The 18,029-nt window shown below is 39.3% G+C and overlaps 1 protein-coding gene across 1 annotated transcript in view; it reads right to left on the reverse strand.

The window, feature by feature from the left end:
* MINDY4 (MINDY lysine 48 deubiquitinase 4) overlaps nt 1–18,029 on the reverse strand; it is a 70,764-nt gene that overhangs the window by 16,231 nt on the left and 36,504 nt on the right. The window contains exons 14-15 of the mRNA XM_083857840.1: nt 5,251–5,314; nt 2,921–3,082 (exon numbers count right to left, since the gene is read on the reverse strand). Coding sequence (XP_083713966.1) covers nt 2,921–3,082; nt 5,251–5,314 — 226 coding nt within the window. The remainder of the gene's footprint in view (nt 1–2,920; nt 3,083–5,250; nt 5,315–18,029) is intronic.

An 18,029-nucleotide genomic window follows, 5' to 3' on the forward strand; every position in this document is an offset into this window, starting at 1 on the left:
GAGGTCTTGTTCCTGCTGAGAGAAACCACTCAGCTTCCCTGAGACTGAACTGCTGGATGCTGCAGCTCAGCAGGCAGAGGAAAGCCCCAGTAATTCCTTGTGGAAACGTTTCTGCTGCTTGACGTGCTCTAAATAAATCCCAGGAAACCTAAAATCTCAATTTGGGCTCCTAAATTAAATGTGTAAGATCACATGGAATTGATATTGCTTAAATAGGGGCTTGGCACAAAGAAAAGAAACTCAAAGATGTGTAAACTGCCTACTGAAAAGTAGCAGAATCAGAATTTTTGCTTTTCTTCCCCATTAAAATCCAGAATCTCACTGTGAAAATAAACGTTTGCACATGAAACAGATGGAATGGATCCATCTGTCATTGGGAAACAATTTGCAGCAAGTAATTACACTGCAAAAAAAACAAACTCCACGGAGTTTGGTGATATGTCAGGGCTGAGAGTGATGATTGAACATTAACAACTCCAGACAAATCACTTGGGGCACACGTTTTTCTCATCAGTAAAGATAACACAGGATCCACTGGAGGAGAATGGATGGGGAACAGAGGGATTCTTCAGGCAAACACTGGAGGAAAAGGGGATGGATAATTTTCTTTGGATTTGCCACTTCTGGAGTTTGAGGATTAATTCATATGCCCTCACAGTATCTGCAACTCAGAAGCCACACCAAGGGAATTGTGGATTACACACAAAAACGCTCCACGAAATAGAAAAAATGAAATTAAATGGTAGAGAAGTCTTCCTCCATGTGGATTCACTGCATCTAGCCTGGAATCTTGAATATCCTGTCCTAAATGTGTTGGTGAAGTTGGAACAAGTCTAGAGCAGGGAAATAAAAACAAGCCTTGGACAGGATGTGCTGATAAAAAAGGGAGGCACTGTTACATCAGCTGCAAATGCCCAGCGGATGGGGATGAATTGTTCAGGGGGCAGGTTGGATTATGAGTAAAATTATAATTAGAGGAAACTAAGTAAATGAAGAGTCTGACTTATTAATAGGATTTCCAAACACAGGCACTGTGTGGTAGATATTAAAATCTCCTAATTCACAAGGATCTGCAAATCTTTATTTGGATTTATTCATGTTTTAGAGTAGAGAAAATTGGATGAGAAAAACTGTAAGATCAGAGTTATTTGCACTAAAATCAATGAAAAAATGGCCATCTGAACAGAAAGGCAGGAACTTCATGGATACAGATTTTTAAAAGAAACCCTGCTATATAACAGGACACAAAAATATCCTGAGTTATCCCCTCAGAGATTGGCTGGATGTGACCTAAAGGGAGTTTTCTGACTCCAGTGTCTATGATTCACCATATAGCACGCTCAGGATTTTCTTACTCCTGGAAACAAAAAACAAACCCAACCAAAAATGACAGTCCTTTTCCATGGCTGGGTTCAGTTACCAGCCTCAGAGCCACACTGTAATTGGATGCTGAGAGGAATAAAAGAGTCACTTTGAAAGACAAACTCTATTCTCAGTTCCACCTCTGCAAACTGCCACTGACATTTCATTTTTCCTGAACTGCTCTAAGTTTTATAACAGGAAACAGAATCTGGCCCCTCACGCTGAAGCCTGAGGAGACTAGTGGAGACTCCCCAGTTTGGGGCCAAAATCCACCAGAATGTGACTTTTGTGCCAGTCCTAAGCAGACATTGCCTCTGAACTGAAATGCAGAGAACACCCAGATGTTCTTAATAAAAACCAGGACAACTTGCAGCAGATGCCCAACTGGTGTAGACTTAATAAAAAAAAAGGAAACTACGTCTACTGGAGTTTCTGTGACTGATTAAGTCACTGGCTTGGAAAAACAGATCCTTGCTCATGAATCCAGTTCCTATGCAAGAGCCCAGCAGATCAGAAACAGATCCCCTCTACCATGTAATTTGCAGAATAAGTGGAAAATGGTGTCTGAATCTCTGGGTAACTTATTTTATTTTTAGAGGGCAGGTGGGTAAGAAATAGCTCTTACCTGCCCTGACCTCATTTACCATTTTGCTACTCCCGAGTCATTTTCCTCACTGGAGAATGGAAAAAAATGCTGGAGTGGTGCATAATCATTTTTTGAGGGTTTAAATGTCACACTGTTTATAGAAAAGAAAAAGAAGCACGAACTAGACACAGAAGCTTATTTATTTTTAGTCCAGTCTGTTCTGAATTAATCTGATTTGGGCACACTGATAAGGTGTATTGACTGAATTCAAACCTTTTGAAATCCTGTGAATAATGTAAATGATTGTGCTAATTAAAAATAACAAAAACTGTAATTTGCCAGTAGCAGGAGAATGTAGCTGACTTCAGCCATAGGGGAAGGAGTTAAGTTTTGTTTTCAGTCGCACATTTAGATCAGATCAGTACAAAAAAAAAACCCTTTTAATCACTTTCAAACTTTTACAGAGGTGCTGCTGATGTTGCAAATGCAGGTGGGACTGCTACAAATATCTAACAAAAGCAAGAGAATTTCAAACAATATTCCTGCATCAAACACAAGATGGGCTGTTTAGGGTAGAACATGTCTTTAGGAAAAGAAGTCCATCCTGCCATCCTCCATCTCCTGTTGAAGGAGAACTAGTGAAATCCTTACACAGGTTTTTCCTGAGGTAAATTAATACCTGTCACTCCTTTGAAAGTTTTCATCTATCTTTTCATTTTCATTATGACTACAATTAAAATATGACTATCAAAAGCAATTAAAGGGGACAATCCCACTGCATTAACAGATATTTTAATTGTAATTTTTAACTGTATTTTTTTGTTTTTTTACTGGTAACAGAACCACCACTATAGCACAGAAAAGATAAGTTGAACCAAGTCAGTGAATTCTTTGCTGCTTTACTTAACTCCAAGCTGAATTTAAAAGTAATTGAGGTTTTTTTAAACAAAACCAGGAGAATGGAAAGCATACCTGACAGACATCATAGTGCTCAAACAGGGACAGCAAACCAATGTCACTGCGACTGGTGATGCCTTTCAAAATGGTGATGTTGCCATTCCCAGAGTCCAGCTCGATCACATTGTTGAAAACATTGGACACGGCTTTGCCAGTCAAAAGCAAGTTCACCAATTCCTTTTTGAAACATGTTTAAAATAAAGAAAAAAACAAAACAAAAACCAAAGAGGAGTTAATCAGCACAAGACTGATTCAGGATTGATGAAGTTACACATGTACATGACCCCTAATTTATGAAGTGGCTTTAGGTTCATGGTTATGATTAAAATTGCTTATAAAAAGATTCCAGATATTTTGGTCAAAGTCTCCCAAAGAGAGATTACAGATTTTTTGGTCAAAGTCAAAGTAAAATGAGGAAATTATAAAATTAAAGAATATCTTGTGCTGGAAGGGACCCACAAGGATCATCCAGTTCAGCTGCTGGCCCTGCAAAGACACCCCAACAATCCCACCCTGTGCATCCCTGGGAGCATTGTCTAAATCCTCCTGGAGCTCTGGCAGCCTTGGGCATGTTCCCATTCCCTGGGGAGCCTGGGCAGTGCCTCACCACCCTCTGGGGGTAAAAAACCTTTTCCAGCTGTGGGTTGGACTTTTTGTCTCAAAGGATGCTGTGAGAGACAGTAGTGAAAGCTTTGCTGAAGTCCCAATATTAGAAGAGTTTTCAATTTTCATCCTTCTGGAGGAAAACTGCTGATAATTTATTTACTCTCACATCCAACTCTCAAACATCTCATAAGTGTGTTGGTTTTGGGGTTTGTTGGTTTGGTGTCCCCTCTTCTCCACAATGAAAAGTACAGCAGGAATGATAAAAACCCAAAGCCTGTACAGTGACATTTCTGGATGTTCTAAGTGAGGTGTTTTCTATGTTGGACAAGATTTGTCAAATCATGATTCTTTCTCACCGATTATTTCTGGCTGAACTAAAGCCTCCTTCAGTAAGACATTTACCCATATGGACCCAGATCACTAAGATATTGATATTTACTAGATGATTGCTGATTATTTCCTCTCCAGTTGAAGCAGGGGTGTGCCAGAGGCTAAATACCTGTGACAGGATGGGGAGGCATTTGCACATAGGAATGTACCTGAAGTTCAAGAACAGAGCTATGGGATATTTTTCTCAGCTAACAACCCACCAAGGCCAGCTGGGGTGCATGAAATCAGAGCTAAGAGCAGACTGTGCTGCAGCAGTGAACTAGCTCACTATTAATAAATAACATATGGTGAGAAACAGGAGAGGAAATAACAAAGTTTCCAGAAAAAAAATACTGCAAACTACCATGCCCAAAGACATGAATAACTCTGGTATGGCCAGTTTGGAACTGGATTTAAAAATACTGCACACAATTACAGTTCTGTGTTTCTCCTGAAGAATTCCCCAGAATTTATAGGTTTTTACTGATTTTTTTGCACTTCTTATTCACCATCACTGATGTTCTACCACATTCTTGAGGAATCATTGTGTGGCCACAGTGCACAAGTCCTCCAGCAAAAAGAGAGGAATAAGAAGCTTGTATTTGGCAGCCAGAAGGGCAGTAAATAGGATCCTGGAATCATTGAGGAGCTGTAGGATCAGACATGGAACCTCAGGCACCTTTCGGAGAGGGCAGGGAGGGAACACAGTGATATCTCAGCACTGAAATCAACTGAGGGGTCCCAAAGAAGCAGATGAGAGGAGTGTGAACACATGGACACACAGGTACAGGCACGTGCAGGGCAGAAAACCAGCCTGGAAAGCAGAACCTCTGAAAGCAAAGACAAGAATGTGCCAAAACACGAGGGAAAAAGAATAAAGGATGAAGGTGCTTGACATTACGAGGATAAGGGAAAAAAACAAAACGAAATTGGTGGAGATTTCATAGCAGCCTTCCCACACCTAAAAGGGGCTGCAAAAGAGCTGGAGAGGGACTTTTCACAAGGGCATGGAGTGATGGGACAAGGGGAATGGCCTTCAGCTGAAGGAGTGTAGGTTTAGCTGACATTAGGAAGAAATTCTTCACTGAGAGGGTGGTGAGGCCCTGGCACAGGCTGCCCTGAGAGGATGTCGACTCCCCTTCCCTGGAGATGTTCAAGAACAGGCTGGATGGGGCTTGCACCAAGTTGGGATAGTGGAAGGTTGGAAGGGTTGGAACAAGATGAACTTTTAGGTGAATTTTGGGTTTCCAACGCAAACCATTCTGTGATTCTATGATTCTGTGACTTAAAACTAAGCAAGGCCCTCTCTTCCCAGAGGTCAGCTCCCAGCAGAGGCACAGGACACCCCCAAAACTGGACCTTGAACTCACCTGGGTGCAGTAGCCGTGGCTGCCAATCAGGCGGTTTGTGAGCACATCAAAGTCATTGCGCACCCTGAGAACACACATTTAAAACCAATTAAATTTAAATACAATTGTTTTTTGTTTTTTTCATTAGGCCTGATGTCTCTAAATCTGACTGAAAAACAAAGCCAAACTGTTTCTCAATCATAAATACAGCACTGTATTTTCTGAGTCCTTTCAAGGTGATTTTTTACGTGGCAAAAAATAAAAAAATAATATCTCAACTAAACTTCTGGTAAGTAGAAGTTTGGTAGAGCTAGGCTTGAAGGGAACTGCTGTAGAGGAGAAAGGAAGTCATTGTCACCACTAGCTAGAAATTCAGAAATTAGAAATTTCTGCACTGTTTGTGTGACAGAATCACAGAATGGGTGAGGTTGGGAGGGAACTCTGGAGGTCCCTTTGTCCACCCCACCTCTGGCACCTAAAGCCAATTTCCCAGGTTCACATCTGGATGGTTTTTAAACCTCTCTAAGGAGACAGACTCCACAAAGCACCTGAGCAACCTATTCCAGTACTCAGAGAAGATCTGCTATTTGTTATTCCCACCATAAATACTTCTAATATATCCATGCAATCTATACACTACATCGTCCATGAAAAGAAGAAGGGAAAAAAACCCCAAAAAACCAACAAAATCCCTGTAGGTGTCCCCATTTATAATGCTGCTGTGTGACCCCTAATTATATGTTGTGACACCAAAGAGAAAAGTCTGAAATTCCATTGCCCATAATTATGGAGTAATGTGTCCCCAAACCAAGTTCACTCTCCCTAAACTCCTGGAATTACTGAATTAGTGATTGGTTGATGGCCTAAACCATAAAGGTTTTAACTGTGATTATATTTTATCCTGCACATAGAATGGAATTGCAAACATTATTTTACACATGAATAAATGTTTAATCTAGGTTTGAGGAAAAGCAATGTGCTGTGTTCTGGGAGACTTGTGGCAATAAAACTCACTGATTAATTCTATGGGTCATAAAAAAGCTATTTTCCTTCAGTATAAAATATGCTGATCTCAATTGTTTTGACTCCATCCTGATGTTGATATTGCTGTTGAGGTAGAGAGAATGCCTGAATAATGATCATTTAAGATTTAGTTATTCTACACACATCCAGGCTCCTCATTCTCCTTTGACTTGGCAAATCTATGCATACAAATATCCATGTTTCTTGACAATTGGTACAATTAATTTTGTTTTAAAATGAAAATATTTTGTTCCTGACAAAGTAGGAGTTGAATTGATGTGGTCAGGGTAAAGGTGGCTGGACATTTCCCCTTAACATTGCTACACATGCTCCACTAAAAATTTATTTAATAAGTAAAAAGCCAGGACGTTTCCTGTCTTTATCCCAAAACTTAGGTAATTATATTTTCATAGGTTTTCTTTGAATGTCAAAATCAGAATGTAACATATAATTTTGAGGTTTACAGTCCTAAAAGTATTTTAAATAATTCAAAATAAGTCATAGTCATGGAATCACGATTCCCAAACTTTAGATAATTATTTTCTCACAGGATTCCTTTGGATGGCAAAATCAGAATGTAATATATAATTTTGAGGTTTACAGCCCTAAAAGTATTTAAAATAATTTCGAAAAAGACATAGTTGTGGAATCACAATTCCCAAATTTTAGATAATTATTTCCTCACAGGATTTCTTTGAATGCCAAAATCAGAATGTAATATATATTTTTGAGGTTTACAGTCCTAGAAGTATTTAAAATAATTTGGAAAAAAGACATAGTCGTGGAATCACTATTCCCAAACTTTAGATAATTATTTTCTCCTAGGATTTGTTTGAATGCAACGTATAATTTCAAGGTTTATAGCCCTGAAAGTATTTAAAATTATTAAGAAAAAAGTCATAGCCATGGAATCACAATTCCCATTTAGAAAAACACATTTTATCCCTTGTGCAAAAAGCATATTTCATCCCTTTTAAAAACACTTATTTTAAAGACAATTTACAGGTCGGTGTAGACATAACAAAGTACCACTGACGTCTCTTGCCCGTGTGAAATCAAAGGAAAGGCCGGGGAAAGCGTGCCCGTGACACAGAAAACTCCCTCGTGCACCACTGCAAGGCATGGATGGGGTGATAAAAATCTTTGGATTTTGGCCATTTCTCAGTTTTAGCAACGGCCTCATCTCGCCAGCGCCGCGGGCAGAGGGTCCAACATGCGTCAGTCGGGGACGAGGGGACATACGCCGCACACAATGGCAGGAAGCTCTAATTCCATCTGTAGGCACAAACAATCTGGGAGTCTGGAGGTGGATCTCGGCTCCTCCAGGAGGAGAACGACATCTGCCTTTGCAATCAGCCCCGCCGGTGAGGAAACCCACGTCAGGGATTTACACCTCCACTCAACGCGCTCACGGTTCTTACTCCCACCTATCCCAAAGGTTCCCCAAGTCTCCCTGCAGGTGTGTTTGCTGTGTTTCAGGTGCAAGTGCACTCGGTGCATTGTAAAAACATCAGATGGTCACAGTTGTGTGACTGGTTTCTGCTGGGAGAAACGGGAGTGAATGTGGAGACATTCATTGGTGATGGGGAAATGGGAAGTGTTTGTTCGTTCTGCTGTCCTGGCTATCAGATGTCAATGCAGACATCACCTATAAATTTATCTCTAATATGGAATTTTTCCGTTTATGCCACAGCGTGGAATTTCCCATTTATAATTTTTAAATCACTTTAGAACAGAAAAAAAACAACAAACAAAAACTCCATCACTTTGAAGCCAGGAGTCTTTTAAGTATCCCAGTGACCATCAGTCAACGATTTATAGCTTGACTCCGTGAATCCCTTTTTAATTTACAGCCCAACACTCCATGTGCTGCTGTAACAGAGGCACAGATCAGCAAATAAACACTAAAATGCAACAGTGTTAATGGTAAATATTCCTTTCTTGTGCTGTATTATCACTATTTTCCAGTGTTGTGATAGTTCATAATCTCAGCTGGAGAGTGGGGTAGGAGAATGTTGGCTGCTGGAGTAGAACAGTGGGGTTTGCCTCTCCTGGTAATATTATAAAGTCTGTTAAAAAAAATTATCCAGGCAGAAAGCAAGATATTGATTTTTTAAATCTCCTGAATAAAGATTTTAAATCAAGTATGTGTTCCATGCGCAGTTTTCAACAGAAATCATTCCCTGTGCTGATACAAATCCAAACTTGATAATGAGACTTTGCTAAATTTCAGGTCACTTATAAGATCACCCAGCTTGATTTTTAGTTTTAGTTGTAATGTGTCTGATGTGCTTTATGCCTGCATGAAACGAGGGAAGACAGAGCTTGGATTCTGATATATTTACAGGATGTGGATGTGTCTTAATATGCTCAAAGAACTTAAATAACATGGGAAAACTCAGCTCCATGTGGTTTATTCACTTTGTACTGTTCTTTAAAAAAGTATTTCTATTCAAGCCTTTTTCTCCAAAAAAAGAGTAAATGTGAGCCCTTATCCTGAGGCTTAACTGTCCTTTCAGCACTCATGCAAGCAAACATTTTTTTCTCACATTATCACACAAAATGAACCTCATTACGTGATGAAACCAAAAGATGCATGAGGTGGCTTCAGAGTAAAAATTTATAGCAACTGGAGAAATCTCCTCATGACATAAATCACCAAAATACAGCTGGTGTGAATTATACCTATATTTTCATGTTTTTTAATGCTGCTGGGTATAAGGTAGGGATGCCTGAAAGTCCTTCCAAAAAATATCTTTATATATTATAAATTCATTTTCTCTCCATCCTCCTGTAGGTGATCCTGTGTTTCTCTTCAGCCTGGTTGTACCTGTTTGTTTCAAGTTATAAATAATGTGTTTATAGAGGATGTTAAGTACTGAAGGTGGACAGATGTTCTTCTGAGCCAAACCTTTGACTGCTCTGAATTGTCACAGCCATAGTGACACAATTTGCTGACTTCTAGACAGTTATGAGAAATCTACTTAGAAATCAATCTATTCTGGGACATAAAGAAACCCACCAAAAATAATCTAAGCTTAAGACTTGATAGAAGAAACTTGAATGTCATTATAAATTACATATATATATATATATATATATATATATATATATATATATATAAAACATTATAAATGATAAGTGTATTTTATCAATGACTAATGGGTCATTGATAAAATACACTTCAGTGACCTGTATGGACTCAATAAAGTTTTAAAACTGCATAAATACAAATCCAAAATATAAATATTTTAGCACTGAAATCTCCAATATAATGTAACCTGCAATCAGATGAACTTTTCCTTAGCAAAAACTAAGTGAAAGGGATGTCTTTCAAATGCTTCATGTACATTTACTCTCAATTTACTTCCAGGAAAATTCTTGACAAGTCTTCAATGGAGAAAAATTAAATATTGAATACAAAAGTCCCATACAAACTGTAATAGTAGGAATAATCCCAGACTCTCACAGTGTGAGTCAGTTCATGCCATAGGCATTGCTTGGCTTGATAACACAACAAAACAAAATAAAATAAAAATAGAAATATAATAAAATATAAAAGAAAAAAGTCGTGCATTTGAGTAAGTGCTGGCTGGTTTAAAGTCCTTAAGTCTGAGGCAAAGCTGCCACAGAAAATTGGTGACCTCACTTTGTTCATGGCAACAGACAGTCACATTAACAAACACACAATTACAAGTCTACTCCCAAAATAGATTTGGGGCTGGGAGGGGGGGAAAAAACTCATCTTCAAGCATAAGGATTTCAAATAATTACAATGGGGATGTGGAAAATGACAGGATGGGTGACTGCCTTATTGTGTAAATGTTCCAGAATATCTCTTTTTTTTTTTTTTTTTTTTTTTTTTTTTTTTTTTTTTTCTTAAATACTGGCACATGGCAAAGGTTTCAAATGAATGTTCAAAGAAGAAGGGAAGAGCGTCTCTTAAAAAAAATAATAAAAATTTATTTGGGATTCAGACCAGGGAAACCAAGGAAGTGGCTTTATTCTTTATTTATCACTTTTGCCACATATCTCCTAATTTCATAAAGTTCTTAAAATGGTCTGAGGTCCTCATGCAGGTTAATTCATCAGCTCTGCTGCTCCAGGGTGCTGACAAACTATGGGAAGTATTTATATTTCACAGGGATAGATCTGATGAGGGAAATGATTAGTCTATTGGCATATTCAACCCACTATTTAATTTTTTAAAAGAAATTATCTTTCTGACTGATTGCAGTGTCCTCCTGAGTGCAACAGAACAAGCAAAGATATTAAATCTGTATCTGTCTCACCACATTGACCCATCAGCAAACAGCTGAATAATCTGAATGTGTGAAAGTAACCTGCTGAAATTTGGCCAAAATCTGACAATTTACTTGTCACTGCTACAGTTTGTAGTATCACATTTATTCTTCCACACCTCTGCAGACTTTTAATCAATATACTTTATTTCCCTAAACTCAAAAGAATTCTTGAAAAGCTTTGATTAACTAAAGGAAAGGAAGGGGAAACAAAAAGATTGGAAAGACGAAAAAGTTGATCAGTCACTTCAGGGCAGGATTCATATCACTGGTTTTTATACCTAAAGATGAACACATCAGCAGGCAACCACTCTGGAATTCTTTAAATCTGTATACATGGAGAGGAACTGGTACATCATGAAAGCAATTTAGGTGACCTTGCTTAGGTATTTGACAGAGTAGAGGAAGAAAATACAGAAAAATTTCTTTTCTCTAATTGAGAAGTAAAAGGAGCCTGCCACAACCTGGCCATGGCCATCAAATTGCAAAGTACCGAGGACTGGAGGAATAAATCACAAATATTCTGGTACTCAAGACAGACTTTTTTTTTATTATTTTTTAGATTAAAAGCTGAGAAATGATAAATAAGGTTGATATAGAAATAAAACCACCCTGTAGTCATTCTTTGAAGAAGACTCCTCAATTGGACAAACCAATTAAAAATTCTTAGTTAATTAACTACAGATTTTAGCTCAACAGAATCTGAGAATATAGATATTGTAGGATCAGAGGAATTTCTGATGGTCAGAAAGAACCACAGGTAAAAACTGGAGCAGCTTTCCTGTGGGAAAAGGTTACAGAGCCCAGGATCATTTCACTGCAGCAGGACACAACTGATGGACTCCAAGAGATGTTCCAATGGGAAGGAGATGGTTAAGGAACTTTTCCTCACTACTTTTCATGATATGAATTCCACAGCACTCCTTAGACTTGCTGGGCAATTCAAGGAAGAAAAAAAAAAAAAAAAAAGGAAAGAAATACTCTTTCACAAAACACATTGAGGAGCTCATTGCCACAAGGGTTGTAGAGGCCAAAAGGATTCAAAGGTTTAGAGAAATCCATGGAGGTTTCATCAAGGGCTAATAAAGACAACTGCCAGCTTGGGAAATCCTGGAGATACTGCTGGAAACATGGAAAATATTCCAGCAGAATGATCCTTCACTGCATTTCTTAGAGACTTACCTATCTTCCCTATCAAACACAGGTTAAGAGGCTGGAGAGACTTTCCCTGATCCTACAGGGGCAGGACCCAAGGGGCATTAAACCCACAAACCTCAGGTTCTCCCCAGAACAATATTCCATGTTTGTATCATGGATTGCAGCCACATCTCATGATGGGATAAAGCAGATTTGTGGAGAGGGAGAAGAGAAGATGATCTCTGCATTCCAGTCACTCTCTTTCACAGAAATCCACATTTCTCTTAGTTGTTTTCTTGGCTTTCCATACTTCTCCCAGTGGTAGCTGAGGAATCTGGAATCTGCTCATGCTTTGATGAGGTTTATTGACTCAACAGGCTGTTTACTGATGCACTTTCACTCTGTGAAATATCTGTATTTCTTTACCTGTACCCTGTACCTCTCATCAACGTGAAGATCCCAGTACACACCTTACACACTGATCTTTATAAATTAAATAACTTTCTCTGCCTTTCCTGTTTATTTACAACCACCACCATCCCAGTTTTTAGCAGTTACTCCCCACCTCAAAATTTGCTTTTTTTTAAGGCTAGAAAACATTAAAAACTTTCATTCGTCTAGAATTCTTCTTTGGTAAAACAGATTCCTTCTTCCCCTGCTCTGTGCTTTTCTTCCTACACTTCCCCCAGCTCTAATGTGTGAACCCAGCCTGACACGGCGTTTCTCCAAGGACACATCAGTGCCTCGCACAATCCATTAACATTTCTTCACCTCCTAAAACTATTTATGCTGATACACCCTCAGAGCAGATCCAGGGCTGTTTTTTACTGCTGGCTCAGAGTCACTGTGAGCTCTGCTGCTCCTCATCCTGCCACTCACAGCTGATGAACCCCCCCCAGCACAGTAGTGAGCAAGAATCTGTTTACGAGATCTTGCAGTTTCTGTAGTGAAAACGAATTCCTTTTTTATTGCCCTCATTGTGAGGCTAAGCCAGCTTGTTTTTACAGCACAATTTGTTCTCTGTATTGACAGGGCCTTTCAGCTTTTCAGTCATCAGGTCACTCCATCAGCACACCACTCCCTTTTTCCAGCATTATTGTAGGGGATAAAACATATTTAATCCTCGACTGATCATTGACAAATTCCATCAGTTACCTTCCCCATACCAACAACACTTTTGAGTCTCTTCTCTTATCACCTTTAGAATTCTTAAAAGATGTGTTATTTTCACATTAGTAAACGATTTTTTATTTGACATATCAAATAAAATTTTCTTATTAGGTCTTCATTAACTAATTTTATTCTATTTTTTTTTTTTTTTTTTTTTTTACTTTAATTAACAATTCTCTACTTGCTCCTGTAACTGCAAGTCTAATTACCCTACATTTAAATAAGGCATGACAAAGGTAAGCTTTTAGGATCAGGTCCATTCATAAAGTCTGGCAAAGCAAGAGAAAGCTCGAAAGTGCTGAATAAATTTAGGAACAAGGTGTAGGTATAAAGATACCTGGTTTAGTTTTTCCTGTCTGTTGTGTAGCCATCAGCACTCTTTCAGGTTAAATCACTTTCACAAATTTGACTTAGTTATTAGTACAAATTCCAATTAGCCAGGCTGACTTTGCTGAGCACTGTGTTGCTCTCCTTACTGAAAGCAGAATATTAAATTTAGACTTGGAGCATTCCTTACATAATTCCTGCCATCAGCCACCTCCACTCTACACACAAACCTCAGGTCTTTTCCTGATATCTTTGTATTAATATGATAAAGAAATCACTTGTTGTTCCATTTCCCCAGGTGTGACCTCATCTGAACCATATTTTTTGTCCATTTTCCAACACCAGACTCTGACCACTGATGACAGAGAAGGCTGTTGCTCACCACACTTTCTTCATTCCTCTGCACTATTTTAAGAAGTAAAAAACTCCCCAGAGAATGAACTAATAATCTTCCCTTTCTACACTTCCTCAGCTTTATGATTTCTCCTGATCTGTTCCACAAGGAGCTGGACGTGTCAGAGGAACAATCTGGGTTTATTCCCACAAGAGACCTTCCTGCTGCCCATCTCAGTCTCTAGTCCTCCACTTCTGTTCTGTGAGCCCAGCTGGTGACACAGCTGAAATTCCTCAATTTCCCTACCAAGTGGACAAGAGCCACATGTCTCAACCACCTGGGCAAATTCCATCTTTTCCCCCATTTATTATTTTTGGCATTGTTTCCCAGTTGCCCAGTCCCTTACCTATCAAGACAACAAACAGAACGAGCACGACAACCTCTTAGTCTTCTTGATTCTTCCCTTTTTTCCTGAGTGGAATCTCATTTACTCATTTTTCTTTACCACTAACCTTTGTTTCTTGTCCTTCAAACACCCTCAAACCTGAGTCAACCTTTCCTCTTCTTTGCCTTCATGGTCACATTTCCACTTGGGTCACTTTCCTTACCTACAACATTAAATAGCTTCCTATGTTCACATTTTATTTGGCAAATCCTACACATTTCTTTTGAGGAAGACCCTACTCTCCTCTATCTTGTCTTCCAAATCCCCTTTTCCCACCACCTTTTGTCCCTCTCTCTCAAGCAGTAGAAAGTGACATTTCACACATCAATATATTCCACTGCCTATTCCCTTTGGAAAGCACAAAGCTTCAAATCTTGCTCTCACATCCTCCCACAAATATTGCTAAGACTGTCACTGATTATCCCTCTATTCTTGCCTTTTTTTTTTTTGGAAAAACATTAAATTCTTTCAAGCAAACTCTCTTCTTTATTGCCTTTTTGGCAGCTGCAAGATGTGCTTCATTTTTCTGCATTTATTGATAAATGTTGCAAGCAGCTCTTGCCCAGTGAACACTTTGGCTACAAGAATCTCTGTCCAATCCCCTCAACAGGCCCTCAAAGGCAGGGAAGGTCCTGAAAATTAGAAATTGCATGTAACCAATCGAGCAGGAGGCACAGTTCACTCACCCCAACAAAAAAAAGGCTCAATTCTCCCCTACCAAGCTCTGGATGCCAAAAAATCTCTCCTCTTTGCTCCTCTCCCTGCTCCTGGGAAATCTAACTTGCTTCCCTCACGTTGCAAAATCACAAATGGCTCTTGGAAGCTCTGAGATTCTCAATTTTTTTTTTCAGTTGTGTCCACCTCCTTGTTTTTTAGCACTGCAACATAACTGACAGCTGTTTCCCCTCAAGAACAGCAGCTTCCCTGTCTTTTTCAAACACCAAAAGCTGTAAAAAACATGATGACATCTATTTATATTTCATAACTGCAAGCCCTGAGTGAAAACTCACACAAACTTCCCCCAGTTGGTCTCGCAGGCACTTTCAAGTGGAGTGGAAACTACCCCTGAGAAGGTTTTCCCAGAAAACTGGCTCACAGAAAAAAAAAAATAAATCTACTTCCATCAAGAGCTGGGAGTGCCCCAAGTGATTGGATCCTTCATGCCAAGTTGGAATTGGAATTTTACCCCTGGCCCAGCCCAGTGGATATTTCACAGAAAGCCTCTCTTCAGCCAACAGGAGAGAAGGTGAATGTCAGGGGAACTCCAAATTAGAGATTGGCTCTGGGACAGGAAAAGGTGTCAGCAAAGGAAAGTGGATGGAGGGTGGGGGACCCTTTGTTCCACCCACAACTCATGAGCCAGCAGAGCATCACTTTCCTTTTCAAACTCCTGCATGACTGAGAGAGATTTAAGGTCCAGTTACGTGTCGGAATTGGGGTTATTTTACAGTAAATGGTACAGAAAGGATATAGGAAAGGATACAGAAAAAAGAATGGTTTGATACAGATTACTGCAGTAATGATCATTTCCTGCTACACATCTCTATAAAACTTCTCTTGGTGAGTAAAGGCAGACAGAACTGTTAAAACTGCAAATAAATAAAAAAAAGGCAAACTAATTTGCCAATGGATCAGAAGAGGAAGATTCCCATAGGATTGCTTGCAATCAGACAAATGATGACAGAAAAAAACCCAAGATGATGAACAGATACCAGGGTAAAGGGCATGATAATGGGCAGCATTTAACAGGATTTGGTGCTTCTGCATGTTTTTATTTCAAAGATGTATTAGAATGACAGATTAAGGAGATTTAACTTCTCCAGTCAGGTCAAACAGTACCACAGGAATGAAGAGTAAGTGCACAGAACAACATAATTTTACTCATTCGATTCCCTCAAGGGAAAAATTGTTCATTAATAGATTTCAGACAATGAGGGGAATTGGTAATAATCAAGGACAGAGTTACTGGGTGTGAGAAATCCTACACTGATAAGGAGTTATAATGTGATTTATTTGATTTAATAACAACTGGCTCTTGAAATAAATAAATTGAATAATGAAACACACAAAACAACTGACTCCAAACAACCAAAATTGCCCAACACCAAAATGGGAACAGCACAGATAACTTTGAAACAGGTCTGAAAACCCTTTTCTGGAGCAGTAAGGACTACAGAAGTGCGGTTAATAGAGTTGTGGGATCACAACAAGGAGGAAGATGTTGACGTGTATTTCCCAAGGTTTACGAGCAGCCAACCCTAATGAAGTACACAGCCTCCTCCTGACTTACAAAATCAGCCTCCTTCTTTATTTTTCCCACAGCTAAAGCCATTGTTTTACTCATTCTCACAGAAACACTTCAGGGAAAACATGGAAAAGACACCCAGTGACCAATCCTGGCTGGAGAGTATCCTGGTGAAGTATCTCCAAGTCAACAAAAGTGATGCAAACGGTGGAATTTTGATTTGTGAGCAGCAAACACAGTGAGCCTGTGTTTCAGATCAGGCTCTGTGCATTGTCTCCTGGTAGCCTGAAAATGGCAATACACTGCTTTTCCATAGAGAGATTCTACCCAAAGAATTTTTTCTCCTTCCACGTGTTCTTTGCTCTCATGGGTTCTGGTAATGATGCTTTTGTGCAGTCAGTTATTGATTAGGAAAAATGTGGAAACAGGGTTGGTGTGGAGCTGGAATTTAAAGAAAGCTGAGGATCCAGTGAGTGCATCCAAAGGATGAATCCCACTCCAGGAAAGGCTAAGCACAGTGAGGGAAGGGGAAGGGTTGGGAGAGGATGAGGGAAAGCTGTGCTGCAGTCCCACTGCAGGCTGGAAATCCAGTCAGACTGTGGGGATCACTCCAGTTGTCATTAAAACCACTCCTGAATATTCACAATTTTCCTGCCCTCAGTGGGGAGGCTCAATGGGGGTTGGCAGCCCAACTTTTGAGCTCATTCTCACTCCCAAGCATGGAAAATATCTGTATTTTTTTATCTGTATCCTGTAGCTCTCATCAACATGAAGATCCCAGTACACATCTTACACACTCAGAAAGATTAGTCCCCTGAGCTGCTATAATATGACTGAAAAAAAAAAATCACTGGTTGTTTAAAAAGAAAATAATAATTAAAAAAAAACCAAAACAGGTTACAATTGTTAGGAACCAGCATTCCTTCCTGTACCAGAAGCAACAACGCGTTCTCAGCAACTTCCTCAGGAATTCTCACTCCTCTCTGGTCATTTGTTATCAGCTCAGGCAGTGATGATCGTTAGTGCTCGGAGCATGAAAAACTCATTACCCAAAATCTACAAAGCAGCACAAACTCTCTGCATTTCCTGGCATGCGTCCCCTCCTGAAATAAAAAAATACTTAAGATTGCCAGTGATTTTAGAACAACTGCCCAGCAGAGCTGGCTGAAAGCTGGAATTTCCATTTGTGAGGGAAAATCCATAACAATGTAAAAATTGTGGAGCTGGACCACGAAAGCAGCAGCAAACATCGAGGCAGAACATAAAAATGGGGGACATGGAGATAATATCAAGGCCAGGGGGTTTAGGGATGCTGGAGCTTGCACCTTCCATTACTTGCTCTATATTTACCTGAACCTCTTGATACTTTTGGCCTCCTCACCTCCCAGTACTGAAAGTTAGTTATGCTGTGTAAAAAAATTAGAATTGTGCTTTTTTTAACATCAAAGCCCTGATAGCACCCAAGGTTTTGGACTCTGAGGAATAATGTATTCAACCTTGTCATAGGTGCCTGAATTTTGAATACTTCCAAGTTGTTCCTCTTTATTAGTGAAGAAAAAAAGAATTATTTTTTTTATCTGTGCAAATTAAAGGGAAGCTTTGTTTTTGTCTTCCATTCTATTCCAGTATTAATGTGACTTTACTGGCCTGGAGAGACAGGACTACATGCAAGATAAAATATGGAAGACCATATATTTATCTGAAGCCATTAATGTGTTTTTATTCTGTTCTCAACTCTTAACACATGATTTATCTCTTGTCTATCACAGGAAATTGAACTGATGTGTTCAGATAATTCAATTTTTAGTGGTAGTGCCA

Source organism: Zosterops lateralis (genome assembly GCF_965231275.1).
Source record: "Zosterops lateralis genome assembly, chromosome: 1".
In the NCBI taxonomy this organism is placed as follows: Eukaryota; Metazoa; Chordata; class Aves; order Passeriformes; family Zosteropidae; genus Zosterops; species Zosterops lateralis.